General features: G+C 40.8%; 1 protein-coding gene across 1 annotated transcript in view; it reads right to left on the reverse strand.

The window, feature by feature from the left end:
- Nucleotides 1-3732: 3732 nt before the first annotated feature.
- The window catches only part of KCNH8 (potassium voltage-gated channel subfamily H member 8), a 330485-nt gene continuing 316099 nt past the window's right edge, over nucleotides 3733-18118 (reverse strand). Inside the window, exon 16 of the mRNA XM_066350928.1 lies at nucleotides 3733-4695. Within this exon, the coding sequence (XP_066207025.1) occupies nucleotides 3991-4695 (705 nt within the window). The 3' untranslated portion in view covers nucleotides 3733-3990. The remainder of the gene's footprint in view (nucleotides 4696-18118) is intronic.

An 18118-nucleotide genomic window follows, 5' to 3' on the forward strand; every position in this document is an offset into this window, starting at 1 on the left:
GTTCTCTAGCCCAGGGGTCTCAAACTCAACTCAGCATGTGGGCCGCAGAGCAAGATCATAGCCATTGGGTGGGCCGCACTAGGTTTACAAAAGGCAACTGTTATGCAACACTTTTCTCACTGCAGTTGAAAACAAAAAAAAATCAGTACAACAAGCACAATCGTACATGCATGCGGCCCGCGGGCCACGAGTTTGAGACCCCTGCTCTAGCCAAATAGTCAGTTTGCTTCACATCCAAGCAGGATTCCTCCCTACCCGGAAACTGACTGCTTTATGAGACTTCAACAGGCATTTTTCACTTTTTTTTTCCTTTTAGAAAATCTAAATAAAACAAGAAAACAAAGACCTAAAACAAATCGAGAGGTGCTAGTGTAGGACACATCGTAGGTGCTCAGCCATTATTAGTGGAGTTAATGAATAAATGTTAGCTTTCTTGGAGAAAGTGACCAATCATTTTCATGAGAAAAGTTATTGATGTATTAGGAACTATAAGGAGAAAGAATTGCACACAATTGTCAGTTGGAATTGGTTTGACTCTAGTTGGTCCATTTCCCACAGAACCAAGTCCTCGTTATCTAAGGGATGATTATATCTCTTAGGGTGATGTTTCTGGACTTTGTTTTCAGGAACATCTGTGTAGAATCACTTGGGACCCAGCCCACATCTTACGGGAAAGGGCCCAGAAATCCCTATTAAGATGGAAAGATGTTATTCAAACTATACTGCTAGAGGGGTCAATCGGGCCTGACTATTAATATAATTATATGCCCAGGGCTTCTTTAATAGAATTTAGATGCTAGTCCATTTATGTATAAATTAGTTAGGACTCGATCTTGTCCTACTATAGATTGCAGAACAATATTTTCCAATCTCTAGCGTATCTAAGTCATCCCAGGAATTTACTAAATGGGAGATTCCCAGGCCCCACCTGAAGGGACTAGGTGGTCACCAGATTTTCTGTAATTTAAACAAGTACCCAATGTGATTCTGCTGCAGGTATTCTGCTAATACCTATTAAGAGCCTTCCTGGTAAACAATATTCCTATCAAAGAAATAGCCAGCTTCCAAAAGGACACTTTGTTAGTGACCTTACCACCTCTCAAGACAATAAACTCCATTTGTAAGTAGCTTTAATTACCTGAAACTTCTTCCTATGTTGAATTAGAATAAAGTCTTATGTAATCTACTGGTTTGGTGCTCTTAATTAGAATGACACAGAAAACTTCAGTTTCCAATGTTATTTATTAGGAAATATATTTGACCAAATATAGTATATATGTGCTTCCAGTTCCCTCTGCATCCCTGCCTTGCTCCTTTGGCTGAGCATGGCTGGATGAGGAAAGTGTGAGGATCCAAAATGCACCCCTGCTCAGAAGATACCGAGAACTGCTTGGAAATCTCATTCCATAGAATACTATCACAACACGCAACAAACAAACAGAAACCCAAACATGGCCATGGCATTGCAAGCTGCCCTGGCTGTGGGAGAGACCTGCTTATCAGAATAATGATCAGAGAAAAGGCTAAGAAGGAATGAGGTTTGGCCGATTCCAGATGAGGCAGGTGCCTTCCTGGGAGAAATCTGTGGGAACCTTACTTTTCCCAGGAGCTCGCTCGTGCTCGCCCGTCCAGTTGCAGATATACCCAGGGTGGGTTGCTGGTTCTTATGCCTGCTCATGTGGGCGTGTTTCCAGGTATTTACTGGACTTCCCCAAATCCTCTGAGCAGAACTAATTTATTCCACTTGTATGCTTACTTAAAAAAAAAACACACACACACACAACAAATATTTTATTTTATTTGCAGATTTCAAAAGAAATTAATTTCAAAAGGCAACAAGAATGGATTTGGACATGAGGGGAGGATTACCCAGAATGGCCATGAGGGGAGGTCTGTAATTTAAAACAACATGATGAGGCAAGGTTAAAAAATCTATGTCCCAATTATTCATTTACTTATTGGAGATAATAATAACCAGTGACTTTTAGCATTTTTTGGTGATTAGCTGTGGAAATGTGTTCATTCCTAAACACCTGTTGGTACATGATCAGTACTTAAAAACAGAATGTCAGTCTTTATTGGTTGCATCATTATAGTAGTGCTAGTTTTCTAGAAGGGTATTCACCAGCCAACACCAATTAGTTCTTCCTGAATGGTACTTCAAATGGTGACATAGGTCAGGATGTGCAAAATAGGAAAGGCAAAGGAATATTGCCTCTTTTATAATTTCCCCATTCACTTAAGTAGGGAGAGATTAAATTTTGAGGGTGAGAGAGTATTGAGTGACCTGCCTCAAAAACATGTTCCATTTCCATATTTTCTTAGAGAAGGTTTCTTTTCTTTGTCATTCTCACCAATTTTAGGGTAGAAGATTCACACGTCAGCAGTCTCTTTTTGTTTAGATGTTTCTAATGACACAGTTCTCAGATTGTGTATTCTCTGTGGCGGGAAATAAGAGCAGGGGATTCCAGAATGCAAATTGAACGGGTTTTCTAAGAATGCCTGGAACAGTTAGGTCCTAAATGTTCTTAAACATAAAAGAAAACTTAAGTGAAGGCATTTAAATCCTTAGCAAGCCAGCCTCTGAATTTGCAAGCTGGTTGAGACTCGGGAAGCATTATAAATTCTAGACATCCTCCAGCATGCTTGCTGTGTAATCTCTGGGTCTCTCTCTCTCTCTCTCTCTCTTTCTCTCTCTCTCTGCAAAATACGAATAAAAACACCTGCTCCACACAACTTAGAGCATTGTTGCGAGCTTTAAAAACATTTACAGTGCTGGTCCAATGCCAGCTGGCCTGTCTTGCACAAACCATAGCTCAGAAGTCTTGGCTCCATTGTGGAATTCTCACTGGCCCACTATGTCTCCTCAAAGAATAACACAGGAGAAGAAGCCACCCAAGATTTTCTCCCTCATTGTGATCTCATATTTTGCAGATTACTTTTGGGTTCCTAAACAACAGAGTGTAGCGTTTGGGGAGGGACATTTATGCTGGCATCGTGAACAGCCTTGACTCAGGTTGCTGACATGAGTCAGCAGAGAGCGGTTGAAGCTCCTCCCCCCACCCCCCCCACCATGCTGGAGCTTGTGTATTTGACACTCCATCCACATTTTCATTTCATTAATAAAATACAACTTCATTTTTATTTTCTTTTGTAACCCAGAAGCGTGAGGATACATTTGTTGCAAACTGCATGCAGATAGAAGGGGATGCCTTTTGAAACTACATCCTCTTAATAATAAATAACTTTTGATCTACTATACATAACAGTAGTGCATTTCTTGTTAAAATGGCAAGCTTTTTTTTTTTAAACCAAAATGAAAAGAAAACATTCATTTCTTTATAAATATTTTAAATAGTTTAAATACATATTTCATACCAAGGATATAAAAATAGCTTCTTTTTTTTCCCCCGATAAATAAAGACATATTCATTTACATGGCTAATAACGTGCAATAGCTAACCACTGGCCACCAACTGGCTCTATTCAACCGATTGTCTAGGAGATGTCACGCAGTGATATTTGTCCCTTCGCCTATACAAAAAGAAAAATGGACCAGCAGGAGCTGTGTATTCCCGAGGCCAACAGTGCTACGGATTATTGTTCAAGAATGACAAGCAGCACTCAGGAAAAACCTTTGTTGCACTTCACAAAAGCCACCTAGGACAAAAGGAATCCACAAACTCTTTGTCTGGGGCTTCTAGCTGCTCTGACCCTCAGGGTCTTTGGACTTTTACCGAAGTCTGTCAAACAGACCAGTTAAGTTAATACCTACCTGTACAGAAAAAATGTTTCTGATAAGTTTCCAGGATCTAGAAAGTGTTTTTGCTAGAGTGTGGAGGTGATGGTGCCCTTCCCTGGCTCCTCAGGTCTCTCTTGCGGGACTCCCAACTTTGCTCGGCCTTCACGTCGGCCAGAGGCAAAGGCGGCACCTGCCGCTGTCATGCAGTGGTGGGTAGGAAATCGGCAGCCGCCTTACCTGCGCTAATATCATACATTTATGGCCTTATTATCCTTCACTTCTGCTGTGCTTGTGACAACTTCCAGTGGAAGGTTCTCCAAGGGTTCTGTAGAGGCGGATGACGTTCCTTCCCGGTCCCAAGATCCCGGCAAGTTTTCCAGACTGAAGGAACTCACGGCTCCCTGGCTGAAGCTGCCCTTGTCTGACCTGCTGGGGAGAACCAGGCGCAAAGATGTTTCCGAGGCGGAGCAGACAGAGGACGAGAGGGTCTCTGAAATGGACTGCAGAGGCGTCAGCGTCGTGTCCAAATGTGGAGAGATGCACCTTAAAAACTGCACGTGCCCTTCCTGGACAACCTGGCAGCGGGCAGGTGAAAAAGCAAGGTTTGGAGAATGATAAAGGCCACTGCCTGCAGGGTCTGGCTGAGGAGCTCCAGTTCGTTGGGGGCTGCTCTCCACGGAGGAGGGATCCACATTCCAAATGTCTGAGGTGACATTACTGTGACAAAGTTGTGCTTGGGTGTAAGCAGCTCCACCTGCTTGCAAGTGTAGGCAAGGTTGATGCGGGCTCCAGGCCATCCTGGTCTGTAAGCTGTCCCTGGAGGGACACACGGGGGTGGTGTGCAGAGAACAAAACGGTGCCGGCTGCTGGGGGGGCAGAATGGTTTCTAGAAGTTGCATCACATTCCTCATGTCTTTACCTAACTGGGAGACCTCCCGAGTCAGTGTTGTTACCTGTTTGGATAAAGCAAAGCAAAGGCGGTCGTCAGAAGTGCACGGTCGAGTTGAGGCAGGGAGGTGAGATTTCATGAGCAAGTCTGAAAGGCTGCTCTGACCTCCAGCTCCGGTCTAGTCCAAAGGGTGAATGGGAACACAGGGCACCTGATCGAAAGCCATCCTCCCTCTGAGGGAAGCTAGAGAGACATAGTCTGGCGTTCTAAATCCGTACTTCTAGGGTTCTTGAACAAAATTAGAGGTATGGGTCTATCATCTCTTGTGTCTCTTAAATACAGACCGTATCTTTTACTCCCTCTGAGTTTGTGGGTACACACAAATCTGGCAACAATGTTGAGTGGGGGGCATTGCATGTAAAGCACTCAGCACACTACCTTGTCCAGATTAGGCACCTTGTGAGTGATACCTCTCATTTTTGTCATTCCTGGTCAAGGTCTATGCTTAAGATAGGTCCAGGGACAAACTGGTCTTCAGTGATGAGGCTGGTGGTGAGCAAGAGCTCACACCAGATTTGCGAGGGAGGGAGTCTGTGGGAAAAGAAAAAACTGCAAAATGAGAGAAAGAAAGAAAAAGACCTGCAGGGCAGGTGAGTTCAGACGACTGCTGCGGGAAGCCCGAGCATGCTGGGATCCGTCAGTGAGCCGGAACCCCGGGGAATGACAACCCAAGTTGTGTGGTTTGGGTTTTAACTCACTTTTCCAGGCGAGGCATTCAGCTTTCATAAGGTTTTCAAAGAGCACCTAACCTTCAAACACTTAAGAAACACGAAAGAGTCTTCTTGATTCATTTTGTACTTAGCCAATAATAAAACTCACTGGAGGATTTAGTTTTCTAGTGACCACATGAATTTTTTAACCATGGAAGACCACCAGAACATTGAATTGGGGTTAAATTCAGCTTTTCTGGAGAGTTTATATCCTCCAACATGAGGAGAACCTGTATTTCGGAAAACAAGATGTGCAAACCAATGGTCTAGTCCATGGTTAGATTCATAATACTAGCAGATGTTGTACTATGTTGCCTTTATTACTGGAAGAGTATACTTTATAAAGGACTTTCTCTGACTTGATTTTACTATCATGAACCACAAAACTCCAATATAAGCCACTGAACCCATTGGATAACTATCACTGTAAAACAAAACAAAACAAACAAAACAAAACAAAACAAAACAAAACAAAACAAAATGGGCAGTTCAACTTCAATGAGGCCAAAATCAAGATTGTTGTTTTGGGCAGACTTTTTTCAACACAGAAGTATATATTCCTACTTTACCCAGTGACTTAATTCAGTTCACTTCCTCTGAGAGAATTCTGAAACTAATTTTCCCTGGCAGGCCCATCAGGAGGTAGTGCCTCTCAAATCAGGCATTTAAAAAAGGCCAGAAGGAGGTTTTTCCATGGTTCAGGCAACCAACTGGTAACACCTGCCTTGAAATTGCCAGGCCAGAACTATTTCTGCCTCATGGCTGGCATGGAACTCGAGGGACTCAATCGAACACTTGTCCAGGCTTTTCAGTGGATCTAAAACTTCTGGCAACAAAAAGATACCTCTGAGTGAAAACAGTGAATGTGAAAAAGATTCAGTGGGTTTTGAAAATTTCACTGCAGGCTGTCAATTTCATAGCCAGCCAAGCCCAAGTTCTAAAGTGCATCGATCAGGCTTAAGTCAGTACCTGGATCTCAGCCCTGGTGACTTATCTTGACTTGATTAGCTCTTCTATCCAATGTTCAGAAGGAAAGACTGAAGCTCATTGAGATGTTTGAAGGGACATATAAACCATCCATTCCTGTAGGCTGTTTAAGCTTAATTCCTGTATTAAAGTTACTAGAGCTATGTTAGCTCAGTTGCCAATATAAATGTTTTTGATCTGCCTTTTATGAAGATTGAACAAAGACAAAGTCTTTGAAGAACGATTTGCATTTTAGGCACAGCAGCGATTATGTTGTTCAGTAAATGAGTAAATCGATAATACAGCATGCTTTCAGGTACATTTTCCATATCAGATCTATAAACAGTGCCATCATAGGCAGGGATACAGTATATTGCCCCCCCCCTCGCCCCGTAAAATGGGACGCCAAGACTCATAGGGTAAACGGCATTTTTAAGGTCCTTTACTTCATAAATGACAGTCTGTGGTTTAAAATTCAAGCCTTCTAAGTTTGGTGTTCTTTCAGTTATAGTATATTACACATGGAAAAAGAGATACTGCTTAAGAGTTGCGAGATTTTTTTTGCTAATGTGGTCAGAATTTGTGAAGATCACGCTGATACAAAAAGCAACCTCATGTGTAAAAGCTGTCTGAAATGATAAATCAACATCAGATAGTGTCATCACTAAAAAAAAAACAACCCCAAAAAACCCCCACAAAAAACCGAGGAGATGGTTAAATTCAGTAAAACCTCTTCATAGCAAATTATATGAAAGCAACAACCAAGGAGGTTTGCAATAAGGAAACAAATTTAAACAAAACAGTAGATTAACAGATATATTTCTGATGAACTATATTTCTAGTGTTCAAAATAAGCAGATATTTTTCAATGGTTGGTAGACCTTTCCATGGCCACATTCTTGGCATCTAACTTCTACTAAGCATTTGCCACAACTTTGAGGCCATGAACTTTGAATGGGAACTCAGAGTCTTGACTGGCTCAAGGAATCTAACCGAGCATTGATATTTTCAGAAAACAAAATTACTATATAAGCTTGAACTAAAAAAAGCAAAGAGCCCAAGGAAATAGGCCTTTATTTAGTGTTGGCAGGTAGTGACCAATTTATATGAGGGAAGATTTCTGTCACTGTGTCACTGAGGACACACTCCTGCATCTTATTCAAGTTACATGAGGGAATTAATCCCTATTAGGTAAAGGATCTCTCTCTCACTAGGAGAAAGCCAGATGTCACAAGGAGAGAGGGCCATCGCCTGGAGGTGGAGACTCTGGTGACACTGAGGTGACAACATACTGCTGAAAATGCTGTGAACATTTCAATGCATTTGTTCAATCAAATCAAACGAAAACATCATTCAGATCAACCGAACCCAAGTTTTCCCACTTATCAACTCCTTAAATCTAGAAATGGTTTCTGTCACTCATATTAGGAAATATATTTTTTTTAATTAAGTGAGAGGCAGGGAGGCAGAGACAGACTCCTGCATGTGCCCTGACTGACCAAGCTCCACCTGGCAAGCGCCCTAGTGGGTGATGCTCTGCCCGTCTGGGCCGCTGCTCTGTTGATCAGCAATGGAGCAATTTTATTGCCTGAGGTGAAACCATGGCTTCAGCACTTGGGGCCAACTTTGCATGAACCATTTGAGCCATGGTTGTGGGAGGAGAAGAAAGAATGGGGGGAGGGGTGCAGAAGCAGGTGGTTGCTTCTCCTGTTTCCCTGACTGGTAATCAAACCTGGGACTTCTAGATGCAGGGCCGATGCTCTACCACTGAGCCAACTGGCCAGGGCCAGGAATTACAGTCTCTTTTTGACCAGGTATCAGAAAGCCCTTCACAAGCTCCACCTCATTTTTCAGTGGCTCCATTTTCTGCATTTTTCTATCAGAATGGCTACAGGAAGATTCTCAGCTTCCTGCCCTTGTATGTGCTGTTCTCTCTGGCTGGATGTTCTTCTCCTTGGCCCCTTTCTGTTTGGTGAGTTTTTTCTCTCTCTTCCAACTTCTCATCCCTCATCTTCTCTGCAGAGCTTTTTCCTGACAGTTCATTGATACTCCCAGGGAAGTCTGAGCATCATACAGGACTGTTTGCCCCCAAGGAGGCTTTCAGTTCCTTGAGAGTAAATTTTGGCTTATCTCAGTATCTCCTGGAATCTGGTCAATGTCTAGGATACAACATGCACTCAGTCACTCTCAGATGGATAAATTAATGCAATTCCTGCCATGTTGAAGACCTGGGTCTGAGATCACCTTCAATTTTGTTCTTAGTTTGTCTCATGATTTTACTGTAAATATCCTAGGGAAAGCTGATTACTACACCATTATACTGGGAGAGCTGTAACTGGCTCTTTGTCCCAAGTAAATACAGACTATGTAAATTAAGACTATGTATTATGATTGTTAAATATTTTTTTTACTTATTTATTTTTATTAATTTTCGAGAGAGAAAAGAGAGAGAGAGAAAATGGGGAGGGGGAAAGCAGGAAGCATCAACTCATAATAGTTGCAAACAATTCTTCTTGTTTGTGCCCTGACCGGGCAAGCTCGGGGTTTTGAACCAGTGACTGACTCAGCATTCCAGGTTGACACTTTATCCATTGCATCACCACAGGCCAGGTGAAAGGTTTTTAATATAAATTTCCTAAACCAAGTCCTTGAGTATCCCCTAGATGTTAAGAGCAGGTGGCATTTCTACTGTTAAGAATCCCTTTTATTTTGTTCCCTTCATAATTGTAGAAATAATCTTCTTTGGCTAAGACTTCTGCTAGACTTCATTTACCTTATTGCTTTGACATTTGTCCCAGCATAAACTGCATTTCCATGGGTAGTTTTAATTCCAAGGGGAATTTCCCCCTATTAATCGACTCCCATATCTCGTGACTACATTATATGAATGCCAAGTGACAAATTCAATTGAGTTATCATAATTGTTTCACCAGTTCATCTTTGGCAAGCCTTTTATATCCTTGCGTGCTTCCCTGGATGGCTATTTTTCTTTCTTTTCTTTTCTTTTTTCCCCTTCCTTCTTTCCTTCCTTCCTTCCTTCCTTCCTTCCTTCCTTCCTTCCTTCCTTCCTTCCTTCCTTCCTCCCTCCCTCCCTTCTTTTTTCCCTCCCTCCCTCCCTCCCTCCCTCCCTCCCTCCCTTCCTTTCTTCCTTCCTTCCTTCTTTCTTGGATAGATAGGAACAAAGACAGACAGGAAGGGAGAGAGATGAGAAGCGTTAATTCTTCATTGCAGCACCTTAGTTGTTCATTGATTGCTTTCTCATTTGTGCCTTGATGGGGGGGATCCTCCAGCAGAGCAAGTGACCCTTTGCTCAAGCCAGTGACCTTGGACTCAAGCTGGTGAGCCTGTGCTCAAACCCCTGTGCTCAAGCTGGTGACCTCAGGGTTTTGAATCTGGGTCCTCTGCATCCCAGTCCTATGCTCTGTCCTCTGCACCACCGCCTGGTCAGGCAATGGATGGCTATTTAGATATGGTTTTCTGATTACTTTTAAAGATAGTAGATACAGAATACACATAACAATACACATTGTTCTTGTACTTGTGCATTAAGTTACATTTTATTTATCTTTTTCTTTTCATCCTCTTTCTTTTCCTTCTCCTTCTCATTCTTCTGTGGATAAGAGTCCTTCAGTTTGGAACTATTGGCCAAACCAATTCACCATCACCATCTGCATAGCCAAGTGTTCACACCCAAGTTTTCTCTATCCCTTCCAATGTCCCAACTGTTAGGAAAAAGTGATGAAAACACCATCTGTGCTTCCAGGCGGTTTGGTTTTCTATCAAACACTTTTGAGTACCTAAAGATTCTCATCTGTTCTCCCAGTATCATGCATGTAACCATATAAACCATTAGCTGTTTAACAGGTTTTCAGGCAGTGCACTTGTCCTTATTGACCAGCACCGCCTGTCATGAATAGAAACACCCATGTGACCACCGACCTGTCAATGGTCCATAACCATCCACACACTGACTGATCTTTCCATACCTCTAAGAAGGGAATCACTAACTGTCATCATTTTTCTTCTGTTGTATCCAGTTTCCTCAGAACTTCTATTGGTTTAGAAATAGTCATTGTTGCCAAATTTCCAGGGTACCTGATTTTCTCTTCTCATGTTTAATTTGCTCTATTGATGTGATGTTACTTCTCATTCTCCTCTGAGTCATATTTCCACAAGGGCTTTGTTGAGAATGAAATAATATAATGGATGTTAAGATGTAGTCCTCGTATAACTGGTATGATACCAGAATTCCAGGTGCCTTGATCTGATAACATAGTACAGGCACTAAACTTAGTGGAAAGCTTCTTCCTTGTATGGAATATTAACTCAGGAAACATTTTGACCAGAAAATAAAAGTTATATATATAACTCCTCTTTAGCCTCAGCATGGAGAGGTAAACCCATTCCTCTGAACACTTTTTTATTTTATTTTATTTTTTTTTAAATTTTATTTATTCATTTTAGAGAGGAGAGAGAGGGAGGGAGAGAGACAGAGAGAGAAGAGAGAGACAGGGGGAAGGAGCTGGAAGCATCAACTCCCATATGTGCCTTGACCAGGCAAGCCCAGGGTTTCGAACCGGCGACCTCAGCATTTCCAGGTCGACGCTTTATCCACTGCGCCACCACAGGTCAGGCCCTCTGAACACTTTTTACATGATATGAAGAAACAGTTTCCAAGATTTAGAATTGTCTTGCATGGATTTTTTTTTTTTGTGTGTGTATTTTTCTGAAGTTGGAAACGGGGAGGGAGTCAGACAGACTCCCGCATGTGCCCGACCGGGATCCACCCGGCATGCCCACCAGGGGGCGATGCTCTGCCCATCTGGGGCATTGCTCTGTTGCAACCAGGGCCATTCTAGCGCCTGAGGCAGAGGCCATGGAGCCATCCTCAGCGCCCGGGCCAACTTTGCTCCAATGGAGCCTTGGCTGCAGGAGGGGAAGAGAGAGACAGAGAGGAAGGAGAGGGGGAGGGGTGGAGAAGCAGATGGGCGCTTCTCCTGTGTGCCCAGGCTGGGAATCAAACCCGGGACTCCTGCATGCCAGGTCGACGCTCTACGACTGAGCCAACCTGCCAGGGCTTGCATGGATTTTTGAAGTAGTAAATAGTAACAGGAAAAACCAGAGCCTTACAAAAATGTTGATTTAAGATCCTGCATTTCCAATCTAAGATTTGAGTAATTGCAGTCAGGTGAATTGAGAATTCTATATATAGGATATGTGAACCAAAATACCAATACAAAATAATTTGGTGTTGATTAGAATTGAATAAGGACCAATGTGCAGCTGGGGTGGAGGCAGGTATGGCTGGCCTTTATTCTTCTTTATAATAACTCAAAGCTCTTCACAAATTGTGCTTCTATAAATCTTTGTTAATACATGAAAAATTTAACAAATAATAACTTGCACAGTTAATCCTTTAGCATGAGTTTCTGTTATTTTCATTTGAACTTAAATAATTTTTGCCAATCTGTCCTAAATGACACTTCAAGACACAGAAATAAGTGTCACTATACCTCCAGCAGGCAAGAATATTTCATATGATCTTGGTGCCTTATGGAAATCCCACCACTTCAAATGGGAGAGATTTTAAAACATGATGTTATTACATGGTGTAGAGAATCCATCTGTGATGCTGGTGACCTATTGTCCCAATAACACTGTGCACTGCCAGCTTTTGGTAGTGAGATTGTGTGCATTTGGTACAAACACATATTTGCTGTTCTGGTGTGGGGTTAGATGATGCCTTTTGGGAATAGGAGTGTGAGTTTTATAATGAAGACCAGAATGTGTCTTTGACAATACCTTTCATTTCACATAGAAAATAGCTTCCTTTCATATAATGTATTTCATGATTTACACTTCACAGTCTTGGCTATTGGTATGGTATGAATCATGAATTCTGAGTATAACTGGGACTTCAGTTGATAGGGAAAAAATGTGATTTCCATTTGATAGGGAAAAAAATGTGATTTCCATTTTTGTGCACTCAGCGAGCAGATGGGGAATGCATCTGTTAATATAATCTTCTTAGCTTGAAGAGTTCTTGACCTGTCACTCAATTTTTGCCAAACATGTACACATTTTCCTGCTAGACACAATTTTTCTAAATGCGGGGGTGCTAATTACACCAAGCCTCTCTCCCCTCCCATGAACACATATACATTTTTACAAGCTCTGATTCAGGTAATTAAATGGCCTTTCATTTAATCCTTTGTTATGGTGCATATTTATCATAGGATTCAGACAAGTTCAATCAAACTCCATAAGCAGACAAAACAAAAAAGATGATCGGCATAATTTCATCCTGTGTCGTTTGCTTCACAAAGCATTCAAAAGCAAGTGACAGTCTTTTCATCTGTCAGCTAAAATAATAATCATACTCGGCACTTGCAACCATTTTACCCAGATGACGATCTCAATCCCATTACCAACAAAAGTTGTAAATCTCTGCCCGCAGCTGGACAGACTAGAATGTTGGGAGGTGACGTGGCTTATCCAACATCACACAGGAATGTTACCAAGGGTTTTACTTTTGCAGGCGCATCTGATGCCCCCTAAATGATAATGAGAAGAATTACAAGTCTAACATCACCATTACAAAATGACCAGTTAGAGTCTTGAAAAGTGATTAGTCCAGTGGTTTCATTGAATTTCTGCAAGCCCAGACATTTGGACACAATTTTATTACTTGAGCTGTACTATAGTAATCTGTTATTTATCAAATAGATGCTTTACACATCAATTTTCCTGCTTCTTGTGATAAAGTTTGATCAGTATCCAAACTGCTGTCTGGCTAAGGAATCCTCACTGCTATTAGTCAGTCTTCCCTGAAATACCAACTGTTTAGGACAGTACCTGTAAAGACTTAATATATATAGGAATTACCTGTGGGTGGGTGTCACTCAGCTGGTTTCCGTATTCTTTCCAAGAGAACTGTTGTGGGCGTAGATGTGTACTCAGATTGCCCATCAAAGGAGGGAAACCAGGAGCTTCCTGTTGCCATCTTGGAGCATATGGTATCTATTTTATGCACTTTTTTTTTTTTGTATTTTTCTGAAGTTGGAAATGGGAGGCAGTCAGACAGACTCCCACATGCGCCTGACCGGGATCCACCTGGCATGCCCACCAGGGGGCGATGCTCTGCCCATCTGGGGCGTTGCTCTGTTGCAACCAGAGCCATTCTAGCATCTGAGGCAGAGGCCATAAAGCCATCCTCAGCTCCTGGGCCAACTTTTGCTCCAATGGAGCCTTGGCTGTGGGAGGGGAAAAGAGAGACAGAGAGGAAGGAGAGGAGGGAGAGGTGGAGAAACAGATGGGTGCTTCTCCTGTGTGCCCTGGCCAGGAATCGAACCCGGGACTCCTGCACGCCAGGCCGACACTCTACCACTGAGCCAACCGGCCAGGGCCTCTATTTTATGCATTTTAATCCATTGTTTTTCTTATCCTTACTGAATCTCAGATTATCCCATGTTTGGCCAATGAGAGACTCTTCATTGAATTCTTTTGGCATCATCCTGGCTTTCCCTAAACATGATAGCTTTCTTGCTATCTGGTATACTAAGGTGTTACAGACATATCATGTATATTTCACACCTCAGAAGTGGAAACAGCCTCTTGTCTGAGAAACTCTGGTTTCTTCTAGTGGGAAATTGTACTTGAAGACCATAATAGAGGCATAGAAATATTTACTGTTATTGGGCCGGTCATTGTTTTTACTTCTTTTATTGATGAAACAGCCTAGAGATGTATATGTGTATGATACTATGTAGGCTCATACTAATATTTCTAATTCTATTTCAGGACTACAGGGTTTTTACTTACCATTTTTATATTACTTTGTATCTCTATTCTAATACTGAATTTTGGTTATTGATGTACAGAGGATGATAGCATTAGGATAATACTCATTAGCTTTATCCCTCTTTAACACACACAACAATCTCAGTATACCCATACAAATACTACCCTTAGAAATTATGATTATTAAAAACAGTTAAACTTTTTTTGGCATATTCTATTCAAATTCTCTGTTCACATCCCCTTTTAATGGTTCTGCTATATTTACATTGTCAGGACATATGGCCTTTGACAAGTTATATTTTTGCCCCTTTAAGTTTCATTTAGACTGTACTATAAATGAGTATGTATTTAATTCTAATAAATTTGTTCTATAACAATATCTTTTAAGTCATCTTGGTTTTCTCAATCTTGTTTTCTAGTACATTCTTCAGGAAATGTATATAGGAACAATATTTCCTAAGTTCTTTCATGTTTCCGACCTGGGCCGGTTCACCCCTCCTTAGGCAACCTGGTGGTCCCCCGCTCCCGGGAGGTCACCATATTGATGCCGAACTTAGTGCGGACACCCAATCAGCATAGCACACTACAGCCCAGAACTCCTGGGCTCAAGCGATCCTCCTGCCTCAGCCTCCCGAGTAGCTGGGACTACAGGCGCGCGCCACCACGCCCGGCAGTTCTTTCATGTTGATAACAATTTGATAATGGCCATTTTTGCTGGATATAAAATCCTTAGTTTACATTTTCTTTTCTTAAGACTCTTACATATTTTGTATGTTACTCCATCTCCTTCATCAAGTGTTGCTGTCTAAAAGTCTAATGATAGTCCCGAATTTTCCCTTGCAAGTCCTTTATAAATTTTTTTTTTGTTAGATATCTAAAGAATTTTCTTTCTTATTTTAAAGCCCAGTAATTTCACTAGGGTGTGTAATTTCACTGTGTGGCTTTATTTATTTTTTTAAATTTCAGGATAGTTTTATTCAATTACTATTCTTAGGGTTTATTTGGTTTCCTAAGTTTGGCTTCTTCAGAGACTTGTATTTTTTGTGTGCTAGATCTTTTTTGTTTTTCTCCAATATTTGACATTTTCTAAAATCCTTTTGAAAAATATTTTTCTGCATTTAGATTAGATGCTTTAAATTTTCCTTAAAAATACCATCTATTTTGTCATTACTTGTATTGCTTCTAATTTAGTTAACTTCTACAATTATTTTTTATCACTTATCATTTTTTCTTGAGTTTTTCCTTGAAATTTGAATTGTATTACTTCATGAAATGGGAAGAAAAAGCTTTAAAAATATAAAAATTTAAATTTTTTTAAAGCACAACATCTGAAACATAGAAACATGTTATTATTCTCTTAGTATGTATGATCATTATTTTGACATCTATAGTATATCAATTTCTATAAGTTTAAAATAGCTCATGGTTGAAATATATTCATTATACACACTGGAATCTCATTATTATAAACATACCTATATATCTTTAATTCTTTAAAAAGATCCATAAATATTTTACATGAAAACAAAGAATTAATTTTTATCACTTGGTTTTCTTTTATCCCTGGTTGTAAATTTTAATGACCCCTTTTTAACTACTGCAAAATAATATCCAAAAAACCTATCAGAAGGGTGGGTGCCTATTTGAATTAATACAGAGACCCATCTTTTCCTCTTCAAGCAATTTAGCAATGAACGCCCAGTGAGAGAGACTGATCCAGTAGGTCTGTCTGAGAGCCATCATGGAACCATGGCACCTAAAGCTTGTTTCATGGCTCTAGGAAGAGTTTTCTTTTAACCAATGGCAGATGCTTTCCCCAAATCAAGCTTTTTTGAAATTAGAATTTTAAACAGAGAACACATTTCCCTAATAAGCTCTTTAATATAGAATACTTAAACAGAAACTCTTTCATCTTCAAGACTGAGGAGATTCAGTTTAGAGAGTAAGCTTGCAGATCTTCAAATGAAGTCAGCACAAGGCTGTAGTAACAGTATATTATTACCAACGATCTGGCTTGATAAAAGTAACATTAAAAAGTCAGCAAGTGACCAGTGCATCTGCCTTCCATGTCTCTCCCTAAGTCTTTATCATTTTGCTTTAAAGTGTGCTTTTCTTTCTTTCCTTTTTTTAAAAAAAGATTTGTGAATAGTAATCAGTGGGTAACATATATGGAAAAAGATATGGGAAATGTTTATTTAATTTTCCCTTGATTAAACATATAGTATATTGTATTAAGCTTTTTTGAAAAGTACTTTTAAAAATTATCCTATCCTGGCCCTGGCCGGTTGGCTCAGCGGTAGAGTGTCGGCCTGGTATGCGAGGGACCTGGGTTCAATTCCCGGCCAGGACATATAGGAGAAGCACCCATTTGCTTCTCCACCCCCACCCCCTCCTTCCTCTCTGTCTCTCTCTTCCCCTCCCACAGCCAAGGCTCCATTGGAGCAAGGATGGCCCGGGCACTGGGGATGGCTCCTTGGCCTCTGCCCCAGGCGCTAGAGTGGCTCTGGTCGCGGCAGAGCGATGCCCCGGAGGGGCAGAGCATCGCCCCCTGGTGGGCAGAGCATCACCCCTGGTGGGCGTGCCGGGTGGATCCTGGTCGAGCACATGCGGGAGTCTGACTGTCTCTCCCCATTTCCAGCTTCAGAAAATTACAAAAAAATAAAAATAAATAAATAAATAAAATAAAAATTATCCTATCCTAAAATTATCTGTCCGTAATTAAATCACCTTAAATTTAAATACAGGCCCTGGCTCAGTGGTAGAGCATTGGCCTGGAGTGTGGATGTCCCAGGTTTGATTCCTGGTCAGGCACACAGAAGTGCCCATCTGCTTCTCCACCCCTCCCCCTCTCACCACTTCTCTCTTTCTCTCTCTCTCTCCTTCCCTCTATAGCCACAGTTTAATTGGAGAGAGTTGGCCTCAGGTGCTGAGGATGGCTCCATGGCCTCTGCCTCAGGTGCTAGGAAGAGCTCATTTGCTGAGCAACAGAACAATGCCCGAGATAGGCAGAGCATCACTCCCTGGTGGGCTTGCTGGGTGGATTCCAGTGGCGGTGCAAGCGGAAGTCTGTTTCTGCCTCCCCTGAACAACAACAACACCAAAAATTTAAACACATACACACACACACACACACACACACAGTGAGGCAAAGGTAGGTTTACAGTTGTGAGTATATGAAACAGTTTATTCTTGTATTATTATTTATTAATTATTGTATTATTTTTTATACAAACAACTATAAATCTACTTTTGCCCCATCTTGCACAATAATATTAAGCAGAGTTTGCTTAATTATTTATTTCAGATAAATTCTTTTACCTGTTATTTAGTGCAGTTGATTATTTCAAATTTTATACTGTCATGTGGTCATATTAGCACAAGAAGGAAACTGAACTAATTTTGTATTGATTTATGTATATTGTGTTTATTTCTAATCATACACAAGTGAATGGGAAATGCCAATCATCATTTCTCTAGAAAACACTAAGGTGTTTTCTCTTAAAAAGACAAAAAAGAAATCCAAGCCTTCTCAAGATTATGTATATTTATTTTCCAGTCCTGAACATTGAGTTACTTGAGATATAGGACATTCAGTAAAGTTTGAATATTTTTAAAATAATTATAAGAGTTACCATTATTATTTTGAGGAAATTCACAGCAGTTGTGGAGATATAACCCGAGTTCTCAAGAACCTTGTGTTGTATTTGAGGAAGGAAAAAATGTGCACAAAGTAAATAATATAAGTGAATAAAATAAAAACATTATAAAACTATGAAAAAGCAAATACTGAATGGCAAGTTTAGCAAGCAAAGTGTCCAACTTCTGAGAAGGGACTGGGAAATAGGACTTTATCAGGGAAGAATTAAAAAAATTCATAGGAGGTTGCAGGTGGAATTAATACAAAAGCAATTAATGCCATATTAAAAGATATATAGTGTTCTCATTTTTAAG

This window comes from Saccopteryx leptura, chromosome 10 (genome assembly GCF_036850995.1).
Source record: "Saccopteryx leptura isolate mSacLep1 chromosome 10, mSacLep1_pri_phased_curated, whole genome shotgun sequence".
NCBI lineage: Eukaryota > Metazoa > Chordata > Mammalia > Chiroptera > Emballonuridae > Saccopteryx > Saccopteryx leptura.